Consider the following 21,134-nt stretch of genomic DNA (forward strand, 5'->3'; position numbering starts at 1 on the left):
TATCATGATTGGGTATCACAAATCTGCAATATTAAGCAAGGGACCAATGGTTATGGTGCAAGGTCAGATGTAATGATTACTAATCAATTTACTTTTACCTATGAGAACCCAATCAGGAATTAGAATCTAAGTTTCCTAAGAATTAGTAATAGGATTTCTAGGACTCTCCCAGACATGAGACCAACTGCCCTGCATAGTTTCAAGTTTTCCATACTCCCAACGACTGATGCAGCTCATTAGCCAAGTGTCAAGCTCTTTATTAGTTGTATCAGCTGTCCTGGGATAAGAAAACTATAAACTGTGTTTGGCAGTGAGACAACATGATTGAAGTTAAGACTCCTGCTAACAGGTCAGGTGTCAGTCAGTTGGCTTCAGTCAGTTGCGCTTGGTGAGCGATCAGATTGCACAGATGCATACTACCACATAAAAATTTAAACATGATGAATCCACAAGAACAGTTACTCAGTTTCAAGTAATGTTTCTTTTTGGTGTTTCCTTTTCGACAAACTCAAGCTGAGATATACCAGGAGTTAGATTTGTGGTATTTTTTAAACCTGGAGTACGAGTCTCCCTGTTTCCCAGAATACTATCTAAAATGAATTTGGTGAAATAGCTAAATGTCAATGTAATACAGGTACATTGCAATTATATACAATATATAAAACTGTAAAGTGATCATACAAGAACGCCTGAATAAAGGAACAGTTCTAGGATACACATCTCCAAGATGACGAATTATTTACGTCATGTAGCTTTTACTAACTCCAAGCTGTGAAATGATTCATTTCCACTTCATAGTCGCATCCCATATAATGCAGATGTGATTTCGCACTCACCAGTTGCGTATTTAGGGACAGTTTTACATTTTGGCTAAAATAAGGCTGAACAACTTCAAGTGCTAAACAGTTTCCCACAGATACCCGACTCCTCTTTCCCACGCTCTGTGCAACCATAAAAAACTGCGAACCCACCCACCCAGGCAACACATGGAAACGACACTTTCCATCCAGTGTCAATGTGACAAATGGCTTTAGCTACTTGGGGTGCAATGTCGAAGGTTAGAGCAATTCTGCTTAGTTATCCCAGCTAAGATAGCTAGTTACCGAAAGCTGTTCGCCTCAGCTAGGTTAACTGCAGTACTAGTTAGACTGTGATAGAAAATACAACTTCTGGTAATGTTACAGCATTGCACTGGCGACTATAAAGTAGCTAAGCGAGCCAAAACAGCTATATCAGTGGCTAGTTACTGTATACTTAAAGCTATTCTAGCTACCGGCCACCGTTTACGTAATTAGCTAGCTGTTTAAATTACCAAGTACATTTGACTAGAAATGTAAGAAACATGTCAAAAGATTTGGTGCAGCTTGCTTAGCTATCTAGCTAGCTGGTTGGATAAGTTAAAAGCTCAATTTGCTTGTTTGCTAGCTAGACTGAAAGAAAATGCGGCACCTTATTCTTAACCTTTAAACGCAGTAGCAAGCTACGTTCGAAGTCAAAAAAACTGCGATTGGGTGTACTAAGCTTCGTTCAATACATCGAGCCATCAGCTGTGTTTCGAGGGACACCCACTTACTTTTTCTAGCTGACAATACTTCGTCAATCAGTCGTCAATCACGTGAATGAAACTCCGAGCGCCATCATTGGTCGAAACGATCGACGACGACGAATACGCATCATGTGCTATTATTGGCTCAGAATTACAGCAGACGCTGTCAATCTCAAAACCGGGCCAATGACGAATGCCGTCGTCGCAACTATACGCCTACTGGGGGAATGACGCAAAGGTCACGTGTTGTTTGTGCTATGGTCCGTAGAGATGTGTACAGAGGGAGTGAGAAGCAGATTGGCAGCCCGCTAGGAGGGTCTACCGATAATAGAAACTGGTAATGTAGTCATGTTGCAGTTGCTTGACTTGAATTCGAGTTACACTGCCTGGATACCTGTTTTCATGTGGCGGCCTAGAGAAGACCATCACTGGAAGGAATAAATTGCGCTGAGCTGCTGCTGGAGACACGATTCCCCCAAACAAGAATGGGGTCTCAAACAGTACTAAAGGTTAAGATAGCGACATAATATTTAGTTCTCTAATGGCAAATTTTGCAAATTACCAAGAAGGTAAAGCCGCTATGTTGATGCTGGAGACACAGCAGAGAGCTATTGGGGATAAACCGGCGGCCAACGGCGACACTTCTGTTGGGGAACCCCCTTCTTCCCTACTTAATAGCAGTGGCGCTCCTTTCCATCAGCACCTACCGCCCTCTGACCAGCAGACCGCACAGCCAAAGGGACTCCAGCAACAACAGTGTCGTTACCAGGCGCCGCAACATTTCGATAACGAGAACCACCAGGAATCCCCGTCGTCTGTGAAACCGGCACACGAGCACGTCGCTGCTACTTCAAGCCACACACAGGCTACCTCCGTCGCCACTGCTGTAGCTGTGAACGCCGGTGCCGCTGCTGCCGACGGAGTGGGTGACATTAAAAAGTGCGGTTACCTGAGGAAACAGAAACACGGCCACAAGAGGTTTTTTGTCTTGCGGTCGTCAAGTCATTTAGGGCCCGGACGACTGGAGTACTATGATAGCGAAAAGAAATTTCGTAGTAGCCTACGTTCCGCCGCTGCTGTCAGCTCTGGCGTCTCATCTGCCGGTGCTGCCGCGACTGCCTCTCCTTCCAAAAGGGTGATTTACCTCTACCAGTGCTTCACTGTAAATAAAAGGGCGGATTCTAAGAACAAACACCTCATAGCTCTGTATACTAAAGATGAGTATTTTGCGATTGTAGCTGAGAATGAGCAAGAGCAGGAGGACTGGTACATGGCCCTGAGTGAGCTGATGGGTGAAGGTAAAAAAGGTCACATGGACGCGGATGAGCTCGATGACGGCTACGGTACGGTCACCCCAGGCACTGTGTTCAAGGAGGTGTGGCAGGTAAATGTAAAGCCCAAAGGCCTCGGTCAAACAAAAAATCTCACTGGTGTATACAGGCTGTGCCTCTCTGCTAAGACCATCCACTTGGTAAAACTGAACTCCGAGACTCCATGTGTAAACTTGCAGCTAATGAATATCAGACGCTGCGGACATTCTGAAAGCTTCTTCTTCATAGAGGTTGGCCGTTCCTCTTCTATTGGCCCAGGGGAGTTATGGATGCAGGTGGATGACTCAGTGGTGGCTCAGAACATGCACGAGACCATTTTAGAAACCATGAAGGCATTAAAAGCCTTCACTGAATTCAGACCAAGGAGTAAAAGTCAGTCGTCGGGTTCCAACCCCATGCCTTTCATCACCATGCGACGTCACTTGGGGAACCTTCCACCCAGCCAGACCGGCCTTCAGCGGCGCTCACGGACTGAGTCTGTGGTGGGCACCCCACCTAGTAGTAAGAGCAGTGGGGCGAGTGGATACCGGTTTCGTACCTCCAGCGAGGGGGAGGGCACCATGAACCGCCCCTTTCGGTCAGTCACAGGCAGCCTGATACACCTAAACGCTGCCCGTGCCAACCTGGGCAGACAGGATAGCAGTGGGGGAGCCACTAACCGATATGTGCGGGCCCCGCCTAGTGCTGCCACCTACCATGCACGGTCCGCATCACTTCCTGTCTCTCACTTCCCAGCCACCACCAGCCCGGTGAGCGTGTCCAGTAGCAGTGGCCATGGCTCTGTCACTGATACCATAACCCGCCCTTCCAGTGCCTCTATCTGTGGCTCGCCCAGCGACGGTGGCTTCAACTCGTCTGACGAGTACGGCTCCAGCCCCGGAGACTTCCGTTACTTCAGGGTACGCAGCAACACGCCTGATTCACTGAGCAACACTCCACCCATCCGGGAGGAGCACTGTCTCAGAGACTACATGGCCATGGGCTGGAACCGAGATATGTCTGGGTGTAGTGGCGGGGAGGTGGCCCACGATGAGAGTGCTGAGGAAGATTCTCGTACAGGCTCACTCAGGAGGCGGACCCCCTCCTTCTCCAGACAGGTGGGGAGTGGCAGTGCAGGATGTGTAGCTGTGTACCAGAAGATGACTCAGACCAACTTCTTGCTGGACGAGGCTGCGGCTGAGGGAAGTGCTCTGGGCAGCAGCAGCCAGGCCACCTCCACCTCCTCCTCGCTCCGCTCTGAATACAGCTCCAGCTCCGAACACAGCCAGGACCGACCCCCTTTAGTGCGGGCTCCAGACTCCTTTAAAGACGACGGCTACATGCCCATGATGGCTGGCGTCGTGCCCTCCCAGCGTGATGCGGACTATATGCCTATGCAACCCAGTACCCTCCTGTCTGCCACCCCGCCGAAACAGAGCACTGCTTCGCCTTCCTCTCGGCACGTGGACTCCCAAGGCTATATGATGATGCTCCCTGGTGGGGGTAGCAGGACGGATAGCTCAGCACCAGCCAGCCCTCATATTAGCAGCAGGGCTGTCAATCGGAGAGGCACGGGGCACCCTGAGAAAGGAGAATATATGGACATGTCGAAGAGTAGGCCCATGGCAGGTGGGCATAAACTCTCTAACGACGCTTACTACACGCTGACCACTCCTGAGACACTCAAGTCCTCTAGCTCATATTTCTCCCTACCGCGCTCATACAAAGCCCCAGCAAGGGACCGGACCGAGCATGATGAGTACGTCCCCATGAGCTCACCTGCCAAGCCTGCTTGTGACCCTACCACTAGCACATGTGAGTACGATGGTACGCCTCCCCCTGGCTTTGCACCCCAGCACAATGGCTGCAGTGACGAGCTTGTGACAGACCCCCGCGTGGCGCGTCCTAACCGCCTCCTCCTCAGCCGACGCAGCTGTCATGAAGAGGGCCGTCCCTCCAGCCCTGGAGAGTACATCAACATTGAGTTTGGGGAGCAGGCTTTACAGCCCGCCTGCCCCATCACAATAGAGGATTCCATCCCTGTCCCTAGTGTTAGCAGGGCATGCCATCGCTCACCTCTTCCCCAGGAGTACATGAGCATAGAGGTGGATGGCCTTCCCCCCAAAAGCCAATCTCCACGGCCCTCCCTGGTGGCCCCCTGGAACCCACCTACTTACGTTCAGCCCTCGGCCTCTTCGTCCTCCCATCACGATGGGGTCACTGTGGGTCGACCGGATGACTACACAGAGATGAGCTTCCGCCGGCGGGAGGAGTCCCAGAGTCCCTCGGCCATGCTGCAGCACTTGTGTGTTCTGGAGCAGTGCTACCCAAGCTCGACTCCCCGTGCCGAGCCAAAGGTAATCCGCGCTGACCCCCAGGGCAGGCGGAGACACAGCTCCGAGACCTTCGTCACGCTGGCCACCGTGGCTGGTGGGGATGGTGCTGATGTGGGCGTGCCAGTGCCCAGCAGCGACCCGCAGGCGGCAGGCAGTAAGTGGCAGGGCTCACCATCCTTTGACACCATGTGGATGTGTGTGGACAGCACGGCAGCAGGGGAGCCAGCCGGCTTCTGCTTGGACCAAGCTGAAGCAAGCGTCTCCTCCCTGAGGACTGAAAGGACAGTGGAACATCAGAATGGCATCAACTACATCGCTCTGGACCTGAAGGAGGACCTGCTGCCTGGGAGCACCCACGATGCACACCCCTCATCGCCTTCTAGTCTGCCTCTCCCCGAAAACAGGGCCTACACCAGCATAGACTACACCAAACCTGAAGGGATCGCTGCAGCTACTAAAGGTAAATATATCTGTAGAACACTCACTGCTTCAGCTCTCTAATCTCTCTACATTTAGATATGATTTATCTTGGATGTTTTTTCCCTAATAGTCCCCAGCTAGACAGTTTACTGTTTTTTTTTTTGTTTTATTCAAACTTTGCCTTTTAGTTGCATCTTTTTAGACATTAGTACAGGTCATCTGATCTTATGCTTTGGTTAATGTTGTATTATTTCATACTTTTACATTATTCTCACATTCTTCCTAGTGGACTGAGTGTATCTGATGCTAGTGAAAAAGCATCCAACAAGGCTGTGTTTGTGTGTGTCACTGTGTGTGCCTTTTACTACTATTACAGTTTATTCCTAGTAGATTTTACTGAGTTTAACTGTACTGGGAAGGAGTATTTTGAAGAAAAAAGGTTAAAATTTACTTTGAGGGTACATTAAGTTAGATATTGAGTGGAAAGGGTCAAAGACCCTCGGTGGTGTAGGTTGTGATGTTGTCTGGAGACAGTGTTTGTGTTGGTTATGGTGACCTCTTTTAATTCAGTAGAGATGACACAGCAGATTCAGTCTAATTCCAGAGTCCTGTTTCAGTAGCTGTTTTGATTGTTGGGATGTTGATGCCTGGGTTTAAAGCAATTTAGAGTTCTTTAATGATTGAGCAAATTCACAATTATTTCTAAAGCACTTTGGAGTATTAGTACTACTGAGTCACACAGTGCAGTGTTGGCTGTCCTTTTCTTTTTAATTCCCTAAATATTCTTCTATATCCCTGCATGCCTGGTGCTTCCTGGGCCTGTTGTGCTCTTGGCAAAGTGTGTGTGTTTGAGTGCGAGAGAGACAGTGAGTAAGAAAATGAGGGGAGAGTGAATCAGTGTTCTCAGCAAGCCCTGGCTGACTCATTTGTTTATCATAGAGTTGAGGCAGAGAAAAGAGTGAGGGAGAGAAAGGGAGAGGCAGCACCTGTGTGTGAGTGAGGTAGTGGAAGGGTGTGTGGGTCTGGGAAGGAATGTGTGTGGGGTGTGTGTGTGTGTGTGTGAGAGAGAGAGAGAGAGAGAGAGAGAAACAGTGGGGGTGTGGTATAAAGTCTACTTTTTTTTTTAAGGGCAATAGTCAAGAACCACCAATAAGCACATAAACCTTGAACTCCTGCCTTGTCTCTCTCGTGCGCGCCTGCTCACTGCACCAGGTTGTGTATGTGAGTTTTAGTGCAACGTGCATGTGCTGACTCGCATTCTGCTTTCTTTGATGTTGTTTCATTGGCCCAGCATGTTGTGGCACACGCTACATGCTACAGGAAACACATCAGTGCTGGAAAATGTTACAGTTATGCCTCCTGTCATGCTGTGCTTAACACCTGGACAGGACTTGACGCAGCTAGGCCCACACACACTGTCTACACTACAATCTATACTACATTACCATCGCTGATGGCAAATTTTGGCACAGGCTGCATTTCCTACTTGCATTGAATCTCTCTCTCATACATTTTTTTGCCGGGTTCACGTCTGAGTGTTTGGCCTGTGTTTTGCATGGTGTTTGGATGGTGCTGTACTGTTTGAGTCCTACTGACGTGATGGTCTGTCTGGGTTTGGGGTATGTGCACTCTCTGTGGTGTTGGAATGTAAATTAGTGAGCGCATAGCTACTCAGGAATGCACCTCTGTCACCAGACAGTGCTTCTGACTGCTGGCCCTCCGCCTTTCAAACGGCCTGAGATAAACAGGCGCGGTGGCGGAGAACAGGACAGCCCATTCACACTGGCGTGGAGGCTTCTGCTGAGGTGAAAAATAATAGAATTTAGCTATTTTTAGCCCTGATAGTTTACCCAAGACGGTTGTAGCTGGAGCTGTTTTTTTCCTCTCTAAACAAACCCAGCATCGGGGCACATTGGGGGTGCAGAGAGGGCAAGGGGCGTGGATGTGTTCAGTGCAAATCAGAAGGGAGATGGGAAGGAGACAGAAACACGATGAGCTGCGATGTTAATCTGAGTAATTGGGTTGTCATCTTGATATTTGTGCTAGATAATTAATACCTTCAGGTATTATATATTGGATAAGTAATGTTAAATTCATTTATGTGATTTGACAAATTTGATGAATTGCACTAAACTGAGTTCCGATTGCTAGGGAGCAAAGCTCAAGGATGAAGCCACTACTCTGGAATCCTTGGAGCTGGTGTGCCGGTCTGCTACAACCAAGGCTTGCTTTAGCCAAAAACGTCGTGGGCCTGGATTGGCATTGCCTAATTGTTGCTTTAGGGAACTATACACATAGGGCTATACTATTCCTTTGAGAAGCTTGCAGCAGATAAGTTGGGAATTGATATCTGCTTGAAAGCAATGTGGTCTTTCTGTATATCCTATACAATATCTATATTTATTGCTTTATTTTTAGAGCAGCAATAATTTACACTTTGGCATGTGCATGGACAGTACTGGTCTTATTAGAGGAAATGACTATAGTTGTTAATAAGACTCATTTTCCTGTGTTAAATACTGCCTCTACAAACACTGACTCATACACTGTTCCTTACTCTAACAACAGTTTTCCTCTGTGTACACACACACACACACACACACACACACACACACACACATCTACATTTACTTCCTTACTCACATTTGGACACTCATTTACTCAGTGGGGTTCCTTGCTTGCGTGTTTCTAAGTGTTATAAAGGGCATGACATAGAACATGAGATCCAAATAATCCTGTCAGCACTTTCAGAATGGCAGAAGAAAACCACAAATGTCTCATGTGACAGACATTTCTCTGATTGCATTTCCACCAAGACATCCACCCATGCAGCCAGTCTTTAGATGACCGACCAGATGACTGACCAGCTGACTCACCAATAAACACAGAGTGTGGAGTTTCCTGCTGGGCGGGCTTTTTTCTGCTGCTGGTGTCAAAGATGTCCTGAGCACCTCATTGATGGGTTAATGAACTCATAACATCTCCTTGCAAAATAAAGGAGTTTGTAGCTCAACTCTAGATGCAGTTTGTAATGTCATTACATGTACAATATGTACCTGACATGAGTCAGTATTGCATGTTGAGCTTGCTGACGTTTGACACCCACCCTCTGTGCATGCATGCACACACACACACACACACACACACACACACACACACACACACACACACTCTCACTCCCCTACACAGCCCCACACCAACCCCTCCCTAAAGAGACCTTGACCCCATGTTTTCTGCATGCAGTAATTAATGGCAGTTCTAGTGTGGCATTGCAGGTATCACTCAACATGCCTGTATGAATGTGCTTTTCATACTGTTCACTGATCTGTCAAACAGGGAGTTATGCATCAACTACACATATAAACAATAGACCTACACCAGCAAGGTAAACTAGGCTGTATATGTACATATTCTTTCTTTCTGTGAGTGTGAGAAATGTAAAATGTAAAACCTTGTTCTCAGGAAATGTTTTGCATGGGCTTTTTAAAACCCCGTGGCCCCAAATTAAATGTGAAGGGTGATGGCTAGGTCCAGAACTCTGTGTGCTGAGCTTGCAAGTTTGTGATATACAAGTTTGTGTGTGCAGAAATGTTCACTAAAATTTTAAAAGGCCCTTTTGATTATTTATTCAAGGTTTACTGAAAATGAGGCAGTAATGTATTGTGGTCCATTGCATAGTAACTCCTTCTGAAAAATCACACCTTTTCAGTACCATGTCAGTATGGCAACACTGACATTTCTGTAGTTGTATCATGCTCACACACTTTAAAAGTGGCTTGCAGGTATATGCTCTGGGGCTATGGCAGCTGATATGATGATGGTAGTATGAAGTAATGACCACTAACGTTGCTTGCACATGTACTTTGTTAGTTGAAATGTTAGGACCATGAGAAATTCTTACAGTGTTAAGTAGGTGAATATGTGTGTGCTGATGGTGGTGGGTGGGTGGGTGGGTGGGTGGGTGTGTGTGTCAGGGGGGCATGTAATATTAGGCTCAGATCTCTGGTCCCAGTGGGGACCAATCACAGGCTCTGGTCCCACTGGGTTGCAGAAGTTGCTCATCGTGTGTGTGTGTGTGTGTGTGTGTGTGTGTGTGTGTGTGTGTGTGTGTGTGTGTGTGTGTGTGTGTGTGTGTGTGTGTGTGTGTGTGTGTGTGTGTGTGTGTGTGTGTGTGTGTGCACGTGTGCGTGCGTGCGTTCACAATCACATATGTGTGTATGCTTGTGTTTGATTAGCAAAGACAGGCAGTTAGGTTGTGTAAAAAATCTGCATAGAAAGATTAGGTTAAGATGAGCATTTCAGGAGCTTCAGGAATGTCTGATTCTTTAGAGTAAGAGTATTACATACCAGCAGCTTGGCCTGTGCCAACACTCCAAATCTCAGGGTGAGGCCTCCCTTAGGCCAGACTCCGCCCACCTGTAGATCAGGCCTCCCTGTCAGACTATCTCCACCAGCTCCAGGTAATCTGTATGAAGTAGGCCAAATTAGTGAAAGGTAATACTGTATTACTGACACTTCTGTTGATTTATACTGATCATATTAAAAGCTTTTCAAATAATTCCACCCAGGTTCCTCTTATATGAACTGAGATATTAGGCTCCGTATTTGAAGTGTAACCTTTTTTCACGTTTGGATGTCGGAAGCACATTGAAGGCCCATTAAATGGGACATGGAAGGAGTTTAAGAGCAGCAGGTGACCAGTACTAAAGAGAGTATGACAGAAATGGACTGTGCCACTAGCACTTTAGATGGTTCAGCATGTAAATGGAGCTAACTGTGTCAGGTTGAAACAGCTGCCCAGCAGCAGGTGGAGCTCTCTTGGCCTGGTTTGCTCCTGGTCGCTGCAGGTATGTGGAAGCCGTTTCCTTTATCCTGGTATAGGATTGGAGAGGAAACAATGGACAGCAATAGACACCATTTTTCATATAAGAAGCGGTGCATGGTCACTCAACAACTTGAATTTTTATTTTCTAGGCTTCCATTCTGCTGTTTGTAAACAGATATTAAGGGTGGCATTTCTACTACCTCTAACCTTTTCCTCAGCACTGTGTGATCGATCATATATAATGACTTTGCATTTAATTACTGCCTAACCTTTTTTTTGTGTAGTAGTAAACATAAGACTATGTAATACTGGAAATTAGCTGGTGAGTTACCCAGCATTCCAGACTCAGTACCGGTACACTGTCCACTTTCCCTTCTTTGGTTTTTTCCCTTGTTTTGGCAAGGTTCTTGGTATTGTCACATGGTCCTTCAGTTCCCATCTCCAGCACATGGTCAGTGGTGCCAAGAAAAGCTCCTGTTACTCAATGCTCGATGATGGAAAGAACTAAATATGACGAGTGTTCAGCTCTTTCCATCATAACGGATTGTACTGAAAGGGTGCATGGTGTGCCAGGGACAGTGGGCACTGCCAACAGGGTCAGGGGCAATCCCAGCACCTCGGGATGGAAGAGCAGGCCCTAAAATAGCAAGCCCTGAAGGCAGGGTGGCAGCAGCGTGTGCATTGTTCCAGTCATGGTGCCAGGTTGCCGTGGCATTGCACCGTGATGTGCTTGACATGTTGGAAGGGTTTATGCAGCAATGTGCTGGAAGTGCGCATTGGCATGTGACTGGTGACACAGGAGTTAAGGTATTCAGAACCGATGTTGTCTTTGGGAACAGGTTTGAGAACATAGGCAACTAAGGTGGTGTTATCTTGAGTGCAGTGCTTACTGCGTGACCACAAGTGCATCACTCCATTTGGGCATCTTATGTGTTGGCGAGCTGGGTTAACCCAACCAGGAAGAACCCGCCGAGCTGCGATGGCCGACCATTGTTCACACGTACCATTGACGTGCCCCCCCCCTCCAGACCGTCCAGGCGCACAGAACCCCCACAATGTACCCCCCCCCCCCCAGCACCATTGTTCGGTTGGACAAAGCTTATTGTCAAAGACATTGCTTGTCCACACTGGGGTCAGACCAGTCTACAGCATGACCCCGCTCCCTGCCAGAAGCATCTATGGAAGTGAGAGGACTAGCTGGGAAATTTGTGTTAATTTGGAGCATGTCGAGGTAGAGCAGGTTTGTGAAAAGCTAGGGTACATTTGGGTGAAATTTTCTCTTCAAGTGTACAAGTTGTATGGTTCTGCAATAAGCAGGGGTACCATTTGTGTTCTAAAACAGGAAGAATGTTGGTTTCTAATTTCCTGTCTACATAATTTTCCTTTGGCTAATTATTGTTTTTCCCCCTTTTTTCTTTGTTTTTATTCTGTTAATCTAGACTGAAGATGAGCTACTTGGCTGCACTATAGTGGATCAGTCATAGCGCCCAGGCACCAGTGTACCATCTCATACCCTGCAGAAACGAAGATCCCAGGAGCCCTCATGTTGAGCTCACGTGATGTCTGGCATCATCTTTTGCCTCTTTGTTGTTTTTAATGCATTATTATGATGATGATGATGATGATGATTTTGATTTTGATTTTGGATTTATTTTCAATTGCTGCATAAAAAGGGAAGTTCACGCACTGAGAGAAACCCAATGCTCCAGACAGTGGTCTAGTCGTTCCTGAGGTAGATATATGCTGTTTACAAGCATTACTGACTAAATTGCATTTGCAGCTTGCATAGATTTCAGGTACATTTCTTTGACAGACGTTACTTTTTCAGGGTTTACCTGGGAGACATCACTCCCTCCCCCCCAACCCCCCCGCCTGCTTTTCCCCTTCACCCTCTTGGTTTGAAAGTATTAATTTTGCAACTGTTACACTCACTGCTCATGTGTTTTTGTCAGCTGATGAATTCTCCACTTGCACCATCACTGCTATCCCATAGTGCCTGATGGTGTTGTGTGGGCCATGACGCACTGGAGTCACCTCAACCCTCCGTTGGGCCCCAGGTGCGACAGGCCTGCACATTCTTTGCATGTGACACGGTCCAAACGTCCCCTTCCTTGGTAGGGAGCACCCTGCCTCCTCTCTCCTCAGCCAGACATGTGGCATGAACGGCGGGGGGAGGAGAGGAGTGGAAGAAAAGAGGAAGCATCTATTCTGGGACTAAACAAAATGCCAGATGAGATCTGCTACCATCTCTTGACGCTAACAGAGCCAGTGTAGGGCCATAGACAGCATTACCATAATTGACACGAATGAAAACAGCCCTTCGAAGATACCCTCGTAGTAGAGGAGCTGCAGTAAGAAGCTTTATGGCCTGACATGCACTAATTCTGCTGTTAATAGCGAATAGGCAACATCATGTTTAAATGTTCAGTGCTGAACTAGCTTGGGTATCTCAACTCTCCCAGCTTCACAAAGCAGACCTGTCATAGATGTACCATTCTAATGAACCCACCCAGAACAATATGACGTGTTCAGAGAAAAAAAAATGTCTGAACTGTGTGAGAAACTCAGAGGATTTACTTTTCTTCTTTCTCAACTGGCAGAGTTTTGAGTTATATTTTTCCCCTTTCAGTATTGTACACATAGTGTGCCATGCTTTGATTGGGTACTTCTTGTATGAAGTTGTATAACAGGATTAAAGCCGAATCCTTGCCTTACTGTCGTAATTCATCGTGGTCTGTATCTACTTTAAAAAAAAAAAACAAGTGAATAGTACAAAGGGAAATGGGGATAAATAAAGAAAGACCTGTACATTATCTACAGCTCAAGATTGATTTTGTTTTGGTTTGCTAGGTACCATAAATAAACCCCTTTCCTCATTTCAGTCATTTCAATATATGATATAAATGAACCAAATGTGAAAGATTTGACATGATGCTTGCAGTGAGAATAAAAATATACAAAATATAGTAAATAAATATAGATTTATTTTCATGTTATTTTGTTGTTGTACGATTGGTGGTACTGAAAGTTCATAAATGTGAAAGTAATCTCTAGAAGTTCAAGTCCTTTGATGTTTCAGTCCCTTCTGGCTAAGGGAGCACTCACTCTGTGCCTCCATCTGTTTATGTATCAGACGCTTGTCTTAAAGAGCACAGACTGACGTGTCCAACTTTAATGAATCTCGAACCGTTATGGCCATATTTGAGACAGAGTGTTTAGTCCAATTTTGTAAGGTAAAGAGATGCAACAATAGAAATGATGATGTAACATGAACATAGCTTTAGTTTTTTGGGAGGGGGAGATGGAGTAATACAGTATTATACAAAGGTTTACCACCAAGAAGCTCTATTTTAGCATGTCATGCAAATTTAGGAACCTTCTCCAAAAGCTTGATCCAGTTCTGCCCTCAAACTATCTATTTCTATTGTTTTTGCTATATAAATGATTTTTGTTTTCTACTTTGTTACAACTGTTGATTTACCATATTTTGAGGAATTATAATTCATATTTAAAATGAACAAAGAAGTACACAATATACAATTGCATAGAGATGCAGCATTAATATGCAAGTTTAGTTTTTCTTTATTTGGAATAGTTTAAACAGATGACTTGATCTTTTTGGAATTATATGGAATTGTTTTATTAATTAGTTAATTTTCCAAATCCATATTCTTTGCAAGAGTTTCAGGAAGTTGGGGAATTCGCCAGAGTGAAAACAATTTGGTGCAATTGCATTTTATTTGCTAGTTAACAAAAAAAGGGATGGGGGGTGTGAAAGTTGATGGCTGTTATTGACTGAATTCAGTTTAGCTGTGGAGGTGTTCTCCTTTGTTGTGTACGCTGTCACAGAGTCTGAAAGGGCAAAAATAAAACAGGAGAAAGGATTCTGTTAACAGCTGTTCATGGCTGTGTCCTTTGTACATACTGTTGCTTTTTTCATGTTGAATTTTTTTCCCTTCTCTTTTTCCTCCGGGGGGAAAGGGAGAGTGAGAGCTGATACACTTTTGAGTATTGCATAGTGTTTATATTTATCAATCTTTTTGCTTTCAACAGAGCTATTGCAATAAAAAAAAAAGTGCTAATGTAACTGGCTGCTCTACTGGGTTCTTTCTGGGCTCTTCCTGTGTTTGTGTACCTCTGCGTGTGTGTGTGTGTGTGTGTGTGTGTGTGTGTGTGTGTGTTTGAGGCAAGAGATTCTAAACTAAAGCAAGTCACAGAAGCCTAGCCTCCATTCACTCTGGACTCTGGACTCATTCTGATGTTTGTCTGGTAAAGCAAATGCAGACCAATTGTCTCCAGTATACCATATCAATGAGAACGCAACTGCAGTCTTTCTCTCGGTCAGGATGAAGCAGTGTATGGAGAAATGTTCTTTTTTTTTTTTTCCCCTTTGCCTTTTTTAGTTGCTCACTTCTTTTGCCTTGTTGGTAAGCACATTGTCAAAGGTTACTTTTGGCTTGTGGTTTGTTCAAGTTGCTGACATTTATGTAACTTCATTACAGTTGTCATGTCACAGATAATTGGACAGACTTTGAAATGGCCTTCTTTGATCCCATCAACCATTTTTGAAACTTTTGATAAACTTTGATTAGTCATACCTGGCCTTAAAATAAATCTACTAATTTCACTTTAGCCAATGATTTTACAATCAGTGTATGAGTGCTGTAGAGAAATTACATCACGGCAATAACACCATAACCGTGTTTGTTTAACATGTCAGGAAAAAGCCTAGATTATCACAGTTTTTCATTCTTGTAATATCTCACTGCTTAGAGTAAGTTTGGCGCCACCTGTTGGGATACCTGACTGTGGAAGTTTGTGGCCAAGGTTCAGTTTAGGACTGAAATAACCAACACAACAGATTGAAGTCCATGATGAGACCAACCAATCAGATGTATCTATTCTTCTTTGATCTGCTGCGCAGAGACATTTCAGGTTGTTCAGTAACATGCTGGGTGAATTACCAGTCTACAGTGGCCAAAAAAAGAGAGTAAGAGGCATTATTAAAACATTCGACTGGCCCCTGCAGGTGACCTTTTAGAGTGAGTCCAGTGCCTTTCCCAGAAGCACTGCTTATTTACCCTGCTCCAGTGAACATGAAGCAGGATGTCTCACCTGTGCAACTACATCCAACTACTGCAGAAATCCCTCACCTGTGCAGTCATCTCCATAAAGGGATCCAACTACCGCAGAAATCTGTTAGGTAACTCATTAATGAACTGACCAGTTTTCTGATCCTGCTGCTTCTGAGAAAAGAGGCAATATTTAAAATGACCATTTTATTTGTAACATCTAAAATTTCAAATACTGTTGCGTTGTAAGCTCAGGGTTAGATGCTTGTGGTGTTGTCCATATTTGATGATGTATCTGGGTTAACAGCCATCAGATGTGAACTACGACAAACGTTTACGAACATTAGTGGTAAGCGGCACTGGAAAAAGTGGAAACTTGTCCCTATTGACTGGTGAAACTAAACTTAGAAGCAGTAACCAATGCAGGTTTGTTTTGGTGAGCTGTCAATTTTCAAATCACCATCCACCATCTTTTTTCCCCCCTACTATAATGGAAATAAGGTGAAACAGAAAAAAAAGGCTAGGCTAATGTTAAAACTAGGCTGTAATTACAGCCTGTCAGCACGACAGTGGTGCTTGGGCCATCAACATGAAGAAAACTACAAAAGGGCAACCCCTTATCAGATTTCACTGGAAGGCACTGCTATCTAGGTCTGTGTCACTATATAGCAAAAGGAGTGAACCACTGCTTACTGACTGATATTCCTGCTTCATTAGGAGGCCAGTATTCAGCCAGCTGGCCATCCACTTAAGGGAACTGTATTTGTGTGTGTGTGTGTGTGTGTGTGGGCACACAGGCTGTTTAGGGCTATAGGATCAGTGGCAGCATGTGATCACTGTCTTTAATTTCTAATGTGGCCATGGAGTAATTAGTTGTGCTCGCCTCCAGGGATGTAGTATTTGCTGTAGTGGACTTGAGTTTCAAAACAGGCTGAATGAATATTTGCTTGCATGGAGCTCTCTCCTAACAACTCATTAAGGAAAAGGTTATGAATGAATGTGTTGGTATACCCTTCACCCACCCATCTTCTGCTTCCTCGAAATGCAGCTGTCAGGCAAAATGGTTGATGCCCTAACACCAATTGCACCCTCATTATGCCTGATCCCCAAACAAACCTGACCCAGAGCTAAGGTTTATCCATAAACCACTCTTTCAGCAGTAGCTCCCTTAGGTGCTGAGGGCTCTGATGCTGTCAGTGACCTACTGTAAGCTCAGGGCTAGATGTTTCTGGAGTTGCCTGTCTTTGATATGCATTGCATCTGGGTTAGCAGACATCAGATATGAACTATGACGAATGTTGCATATTAGTGGCAAGCGTCACTGGAAAAAGTGGAAACCGGTCCCTACTGAATGCTGAACCACTAGAGTCAAAAGCTTTGCACTGTGCATTTCAACTGTGAGATTTATCCTGCTTTCAGAGAAGGTTAGATGATGTTCTTCTTTGCTAAAAGTCACAGAACATTTGGATGGCATTTTAAAATTTAGGATTATTTCCTACTGAGAATATTTGTCACTTGAACGGGTTTTCAAAACAATAGCCAAAATCTCCTAAAATTTTCATTGGCTGAGTGGTTTGTATGGTGCTCCCTGCCTATTTCACAGTGTACCTGCTGCACCTGCTCAGTGAACACTACAACTGTCCATGTCACTCAAGTGCAGAGATGCGATCTCTGCCTGGGAATAGTCCGACACAGCAACTAAGATTTCGCCTGGGCCACCATGACAAGGGCTGCCAGTTTGGCAAAAAGCTTCAGCTTGAACTGAATGCAAATTTGGTATTTAAGACATTTGATCATGTTTCCTTTGTCAGCTTTTGTGCAATGTTTACGGGGATTGTTGTAAATACAACATAGCTGCATTTGCTTATATCTGAGGTACGTGGTTGTCATATTTTTCTGAAAGTGAAATTTATTTACCTAAATTAGAAAGTGCTGTCATCTATTACAAACAAAACAGGCTTTTAGTATCATTTTGAGTATTTTATACTCAAAATGAATGCTAGTAACATTAAAATTTCCATCTGTGCCAACTTTTCCTCCCACAAGAGTGAATAAATTTAATGCATACAAACATAATTCAAAACTCTGGTCACCTCCTTCCAACGCTTTACACACAGGTGCACCAAACCTCTAGAGCCTAGCAATACAGTTTGAATTATGCAATAACACATCCAGAAACAACATCGATCACCAAGACATTTTTTGTTTTGTTTTTTGCACACCAACAACTTTATACAGACCAAAGTCAAAAGTTAGAGGTTGAGATTCAATATCTTCTTTTAGGGTTCTGTACTACAGTCAACAAGTGTAGCACCATCTAGTGGCTATTTAAAGTAGGTGCCTTTGTTTTAGCAGCAGGTAGCCCTCCCCCCCCCCCAACCTTGAGTGAAAGTTAAAATATATTAAAAAAACTGTAGTGACCATGTTGTTTGGAAGCTGTATTTTTTTTTTAACAACGGGAACCCTGAATACTGCAGAAATGTTTGACACAAACATACGTGGACATAAGATTTTTTTAATTTCAGTCTCAAAGTTCTGGACAACTTCTGAATAATAAAATTAAAAAATAGAATTTGAAATGCATACTCTTGCATGCCATTTGGACTTAAATTGTATGAGAAGTAAAAACAGACAAGGGAAACATTGGCTCATAAATGCTCTTGTTTGTTATATGTACAATATAAACCCCACTGTTGTATATGGTGACATAAGACCCAGCAGAACTAAACAAACTCACATTACTAATATTATGCTATTTTTAATAGGATTTTATATGTATGGTCAAAGAGATTCAGAAACCACAGAAAAATATTGAATTGAAAATTGTGTCCATTTAAAGTCAGTAGTCTTACCTGATGAGGAAGAAATATTACTGCATGGAAAAACCCAGCCAATTCAATCTTAGTTTTTATATATAGAGTAAAATATACATTTATACTCATGCAAAATACTGTTTAATTTAAAGAATAATTACTTTGTACAAATATTTATGCATGTGAATGAGTGAGCTAGCATGTGAATGAGTGAGCTAGCCTGTGAGTGAGTGAATGACCACAAGGCAAATAACCTAGAAATTCATTATAAAGTACCACTTATTGTTTTACACTAAAACGCTGTTTTACACAATATACACATTATATTACTTACAAAAAGATAAAAGGCATATAGTTAAAACTTTTTGGATACAACAGTGTTAGTACCACCAAGGAGAGGCAGGAAAAAGTGACAAAATATAGAAAGCATTTTAAAAAATGCAGTCTCACTAATGTAACTGTTCAGTGCATTTTTCTCTTTGATGTTCAAAGTGCCGATTTGGTAAAATGAAGACAATTCCATTCCTCAAATTTAAAACATGAATAAGAAAAAAAAATCTATCTAAAAACATGCTGTTTGGCTATCAACATCAAAATGCTGTTTAAAAAAACCATTCTTTTACAGTAAAAAATCTCTTATGAAGAAGAGGGGAAAAAATGCACTTTTTGTCACTCACCCATCATGGCACTGTTGTTAATTTTCTTTTTGAAGTTCTTTCTGAGGTACGTATTTAAAAAAAAACTAGCAATTTTTTTCAGTTTGTTTTTGCTGTGTTACACAGTAGCACCATAGAGTTGAACGTTAAGATAATGCACCATAGAAATTCCGCCTGTCCTCGATGTAACCTTTGCAGTCACTATGGTGATGGCTGATCCCCTGACAAGTGGCCACGCTAGCATCAGCATTTGCGTCGCTACGTTACGTCTTCTTCATACACACAACACAGCGGCTCACGCGTGTCTCGAGGTTTCCTGCTTTCAGTGTCTCCGACTGTGGCTTACTGTTTAGGAGCAGATGAGGAATAGTCAGGTTGGTGTGCAGGGCCCTCTTTCCCAACAGCCCTGTGCTACTGAAACCATCTTCCTTACCGCACTGACTGCTCAAAGTCTTTGTGGTTTTGGGAAACTCCCCCCTGAACACTGCTTATGGCAAAAAAAAAAAAACAACCACCACCTACAGATTTCTTCTATAACTTAAATATGCTGCACAATACCTGGTCCTCTCTAAAGTGCTATTTTACAACTTACAAACAGGTTCCCCTGTGTCTGTTACCCCATAACCCCCCCCCCCGAGCTGTACACTTAACACAGAATCTGTTGTGCACCCAGGTCAACTACCTGAACATCATGTGCCTGTCAATGGTGGCAAGCCAGAAGCTGTAGGAGTTGCCGTAGTAATTGCAGGTTCCTTGGCCATGGCACTCGATGAAGGGGGCGGAGCGGAACTCCTCCAGACAGGAACCGGGAGAGGCCAGAGCCTGACCCGAGCCCTCCGCACCTGCACTAGTGTGCTGTCGAGGGGAGAGAGAGAGGGAAACCGGAACAAATTCAGAGCAGAATGATTACAGAGTCCACTCGGTTCCCGATGCAGCATGAAGGGTGAGAGTGCGCTGTGTACCATCATAAAGGAGTAGCCAATCCACAGGGGCTCCCAGCTGAGTGGACACTGAGGCAGTTGGATGGTCTGGCTATGCACTGCAATCACCATTGCTGGGGCTTCACATACAACACATCTGCACACACACACGTATACTCACTGTCACTAAAAGAATGACAGCAGTATAACTACCCTGTCAGCTATAGAACTTCATGCCTCGCCTTAAGTGAAGCTCTTCACCGTGCATGTTCTGGCCCACTGACCTGCTGATGAAGGGTTTGATGCTCTCTCCCCTGATAGGCTCCATGCTCATGGGCATAGGCTCGATGGTGGACAGCCAATAGGAGTAATCGTTCCGCGAGGCAAAGTTGCACACGTTGTTAATGTTGCAGAACATGAAAGGCATGGTGCTAAAACGACGCAGACAACTCCCAGCAGTACCTGAATATGAGAGAGAGAGAGAGAGAGAGAGAGAGAGAGAGAGAGAGAGAGATGAGGGGGAATGAAGCGAATAACAGGTCATTTTTGAGCCAAATGCTGTACATTCATAGGTAGCAGGTGTTCAGCTATTATAAATATGCAAACTAGGAAAAATATGTCATATAACACTGAAAATGTTCAAATGAAGTCTTTGTGTATCGATATGTATGTTGTATGAGTCACATGGTTTAGTATTAGTGTGATCACCAATGAAGGGTGATTCTCACCTAGGTCTTGGCCATGGGCCCTCTCGTTGCCCTGTACGTAGAGCAGAGAGTAGCCATCGTGAATGGTCGTGGTGTCGTTGGGACACAAAGGAACTTCTGTGGACTGGCTGTGACGTGTGATCAAGAAGCCATGTGCAGCCACGGCTGTGCCCGGAGGACCAGGAAACCCCTGGGGCCCATCTGCACCAGGAAGGCCGGGATTACCCGGAAAACCTGATGGCAGTTTCAGGATGGGGCATTGGTACAGATACTGATGGCAGTGGTTTAAATCTGGTTCTGTACTGAACCCCTTCATTATTACTTAGAACTGTCTGTTGCATCCAAAAAACCCAAAACATACATGGTTTATTCATGGGTGAATCAGTCATACCACAAGCATCACAGCTTTGCTCTTACCTGGAGCTCCACTTGGTCCTGGATCCCCTTTCCTTCCTGGAGGGCCCATATATCCTGTAGGTCCATCAGTACCTGGGTCACCAGGAGGACCAGGCAGACCTACAAACAGATG

At 44.5% G+C, this 21,134-nt stretch overlaps 2 protein-coding genes across 2 annotated transcripts in view; one reads left to right on the forward strand and one right to left on the reverse strand.

Annotated features, from left to right (window-relative positions):
* Positions 1-1,574: 1,574 nt before the first annotated feature.
* irs4b (insulin receptor substrate 4b) lies at positions 1,575-13,769 on the forward strand. Its single transcript, XM_027008715.3, has 2 exons — positions 1,575-5,652; positions 11,877-13,769. The coding sequence occupies exons 1-2, from the start codon at positions 2,088-2,090 to the stop codon at positions 11,879-11,881; spliced, it is 3,570 nt and encodes a 1,189-aa protein (XP_026864516.3). The 5' UTR covers positions 1,575-2,087; the 3' UTR covers positions 11,882-13,769.
* Positions 13,770-18,004: 4,235 nt separating this feature from the next.
* Positions 18,005-21,134, reverse strand: part of col4a5 (collagen, type IV, alpha 5 (Alport syndrome)) — a 44,827-nt gene continuing 41,697 nt past the window's right edge. Inside the window, exons 45-50 of the mRNA XM_027008736.3 lie at positions 21,023-21,121; positions 20,627-20,839; positions 20,183-20,360; positions 19,941-20,055; positions 19,661-19,833; positions 18,005-19,323 (exon numbers count right to left, since the gene is read on the reverse strand). Of these exons, the coding sequence (XP_026864537.2) occupies positions 19,242-19,323; positions 19,661-19,833; positions 19,941-20,055; positions 20,183-20,360; positions 20,627-20,839; positions 21,023-21,121 (860 nt within the window). The 3' untranslated portion in view covers positions 18,005-19,241. The remainder of the gene's footprint in view (positions 19,324-19,660; positions 19,834-19,940; positions 20,056-20,182; positions 20,361-20,626; positions 20,840-21,022; positions 21,122-21,134) is intronic.

This window comes from Electrophorus electricus, chromosome 13 (genome assembly GCF_041902795.1).
Source record: "Electrophorus electricus isolate QZ-2024a chromosome 13, ASM4190279v1, whole genome shotgun sequence".
Taxonomy (NCBI): Eukaryota; Metazoa; Chordata; class Actinopteri; order Gymnotiformes; family Gymnotidae; genus Electrophorus; species Electrophorus electricus.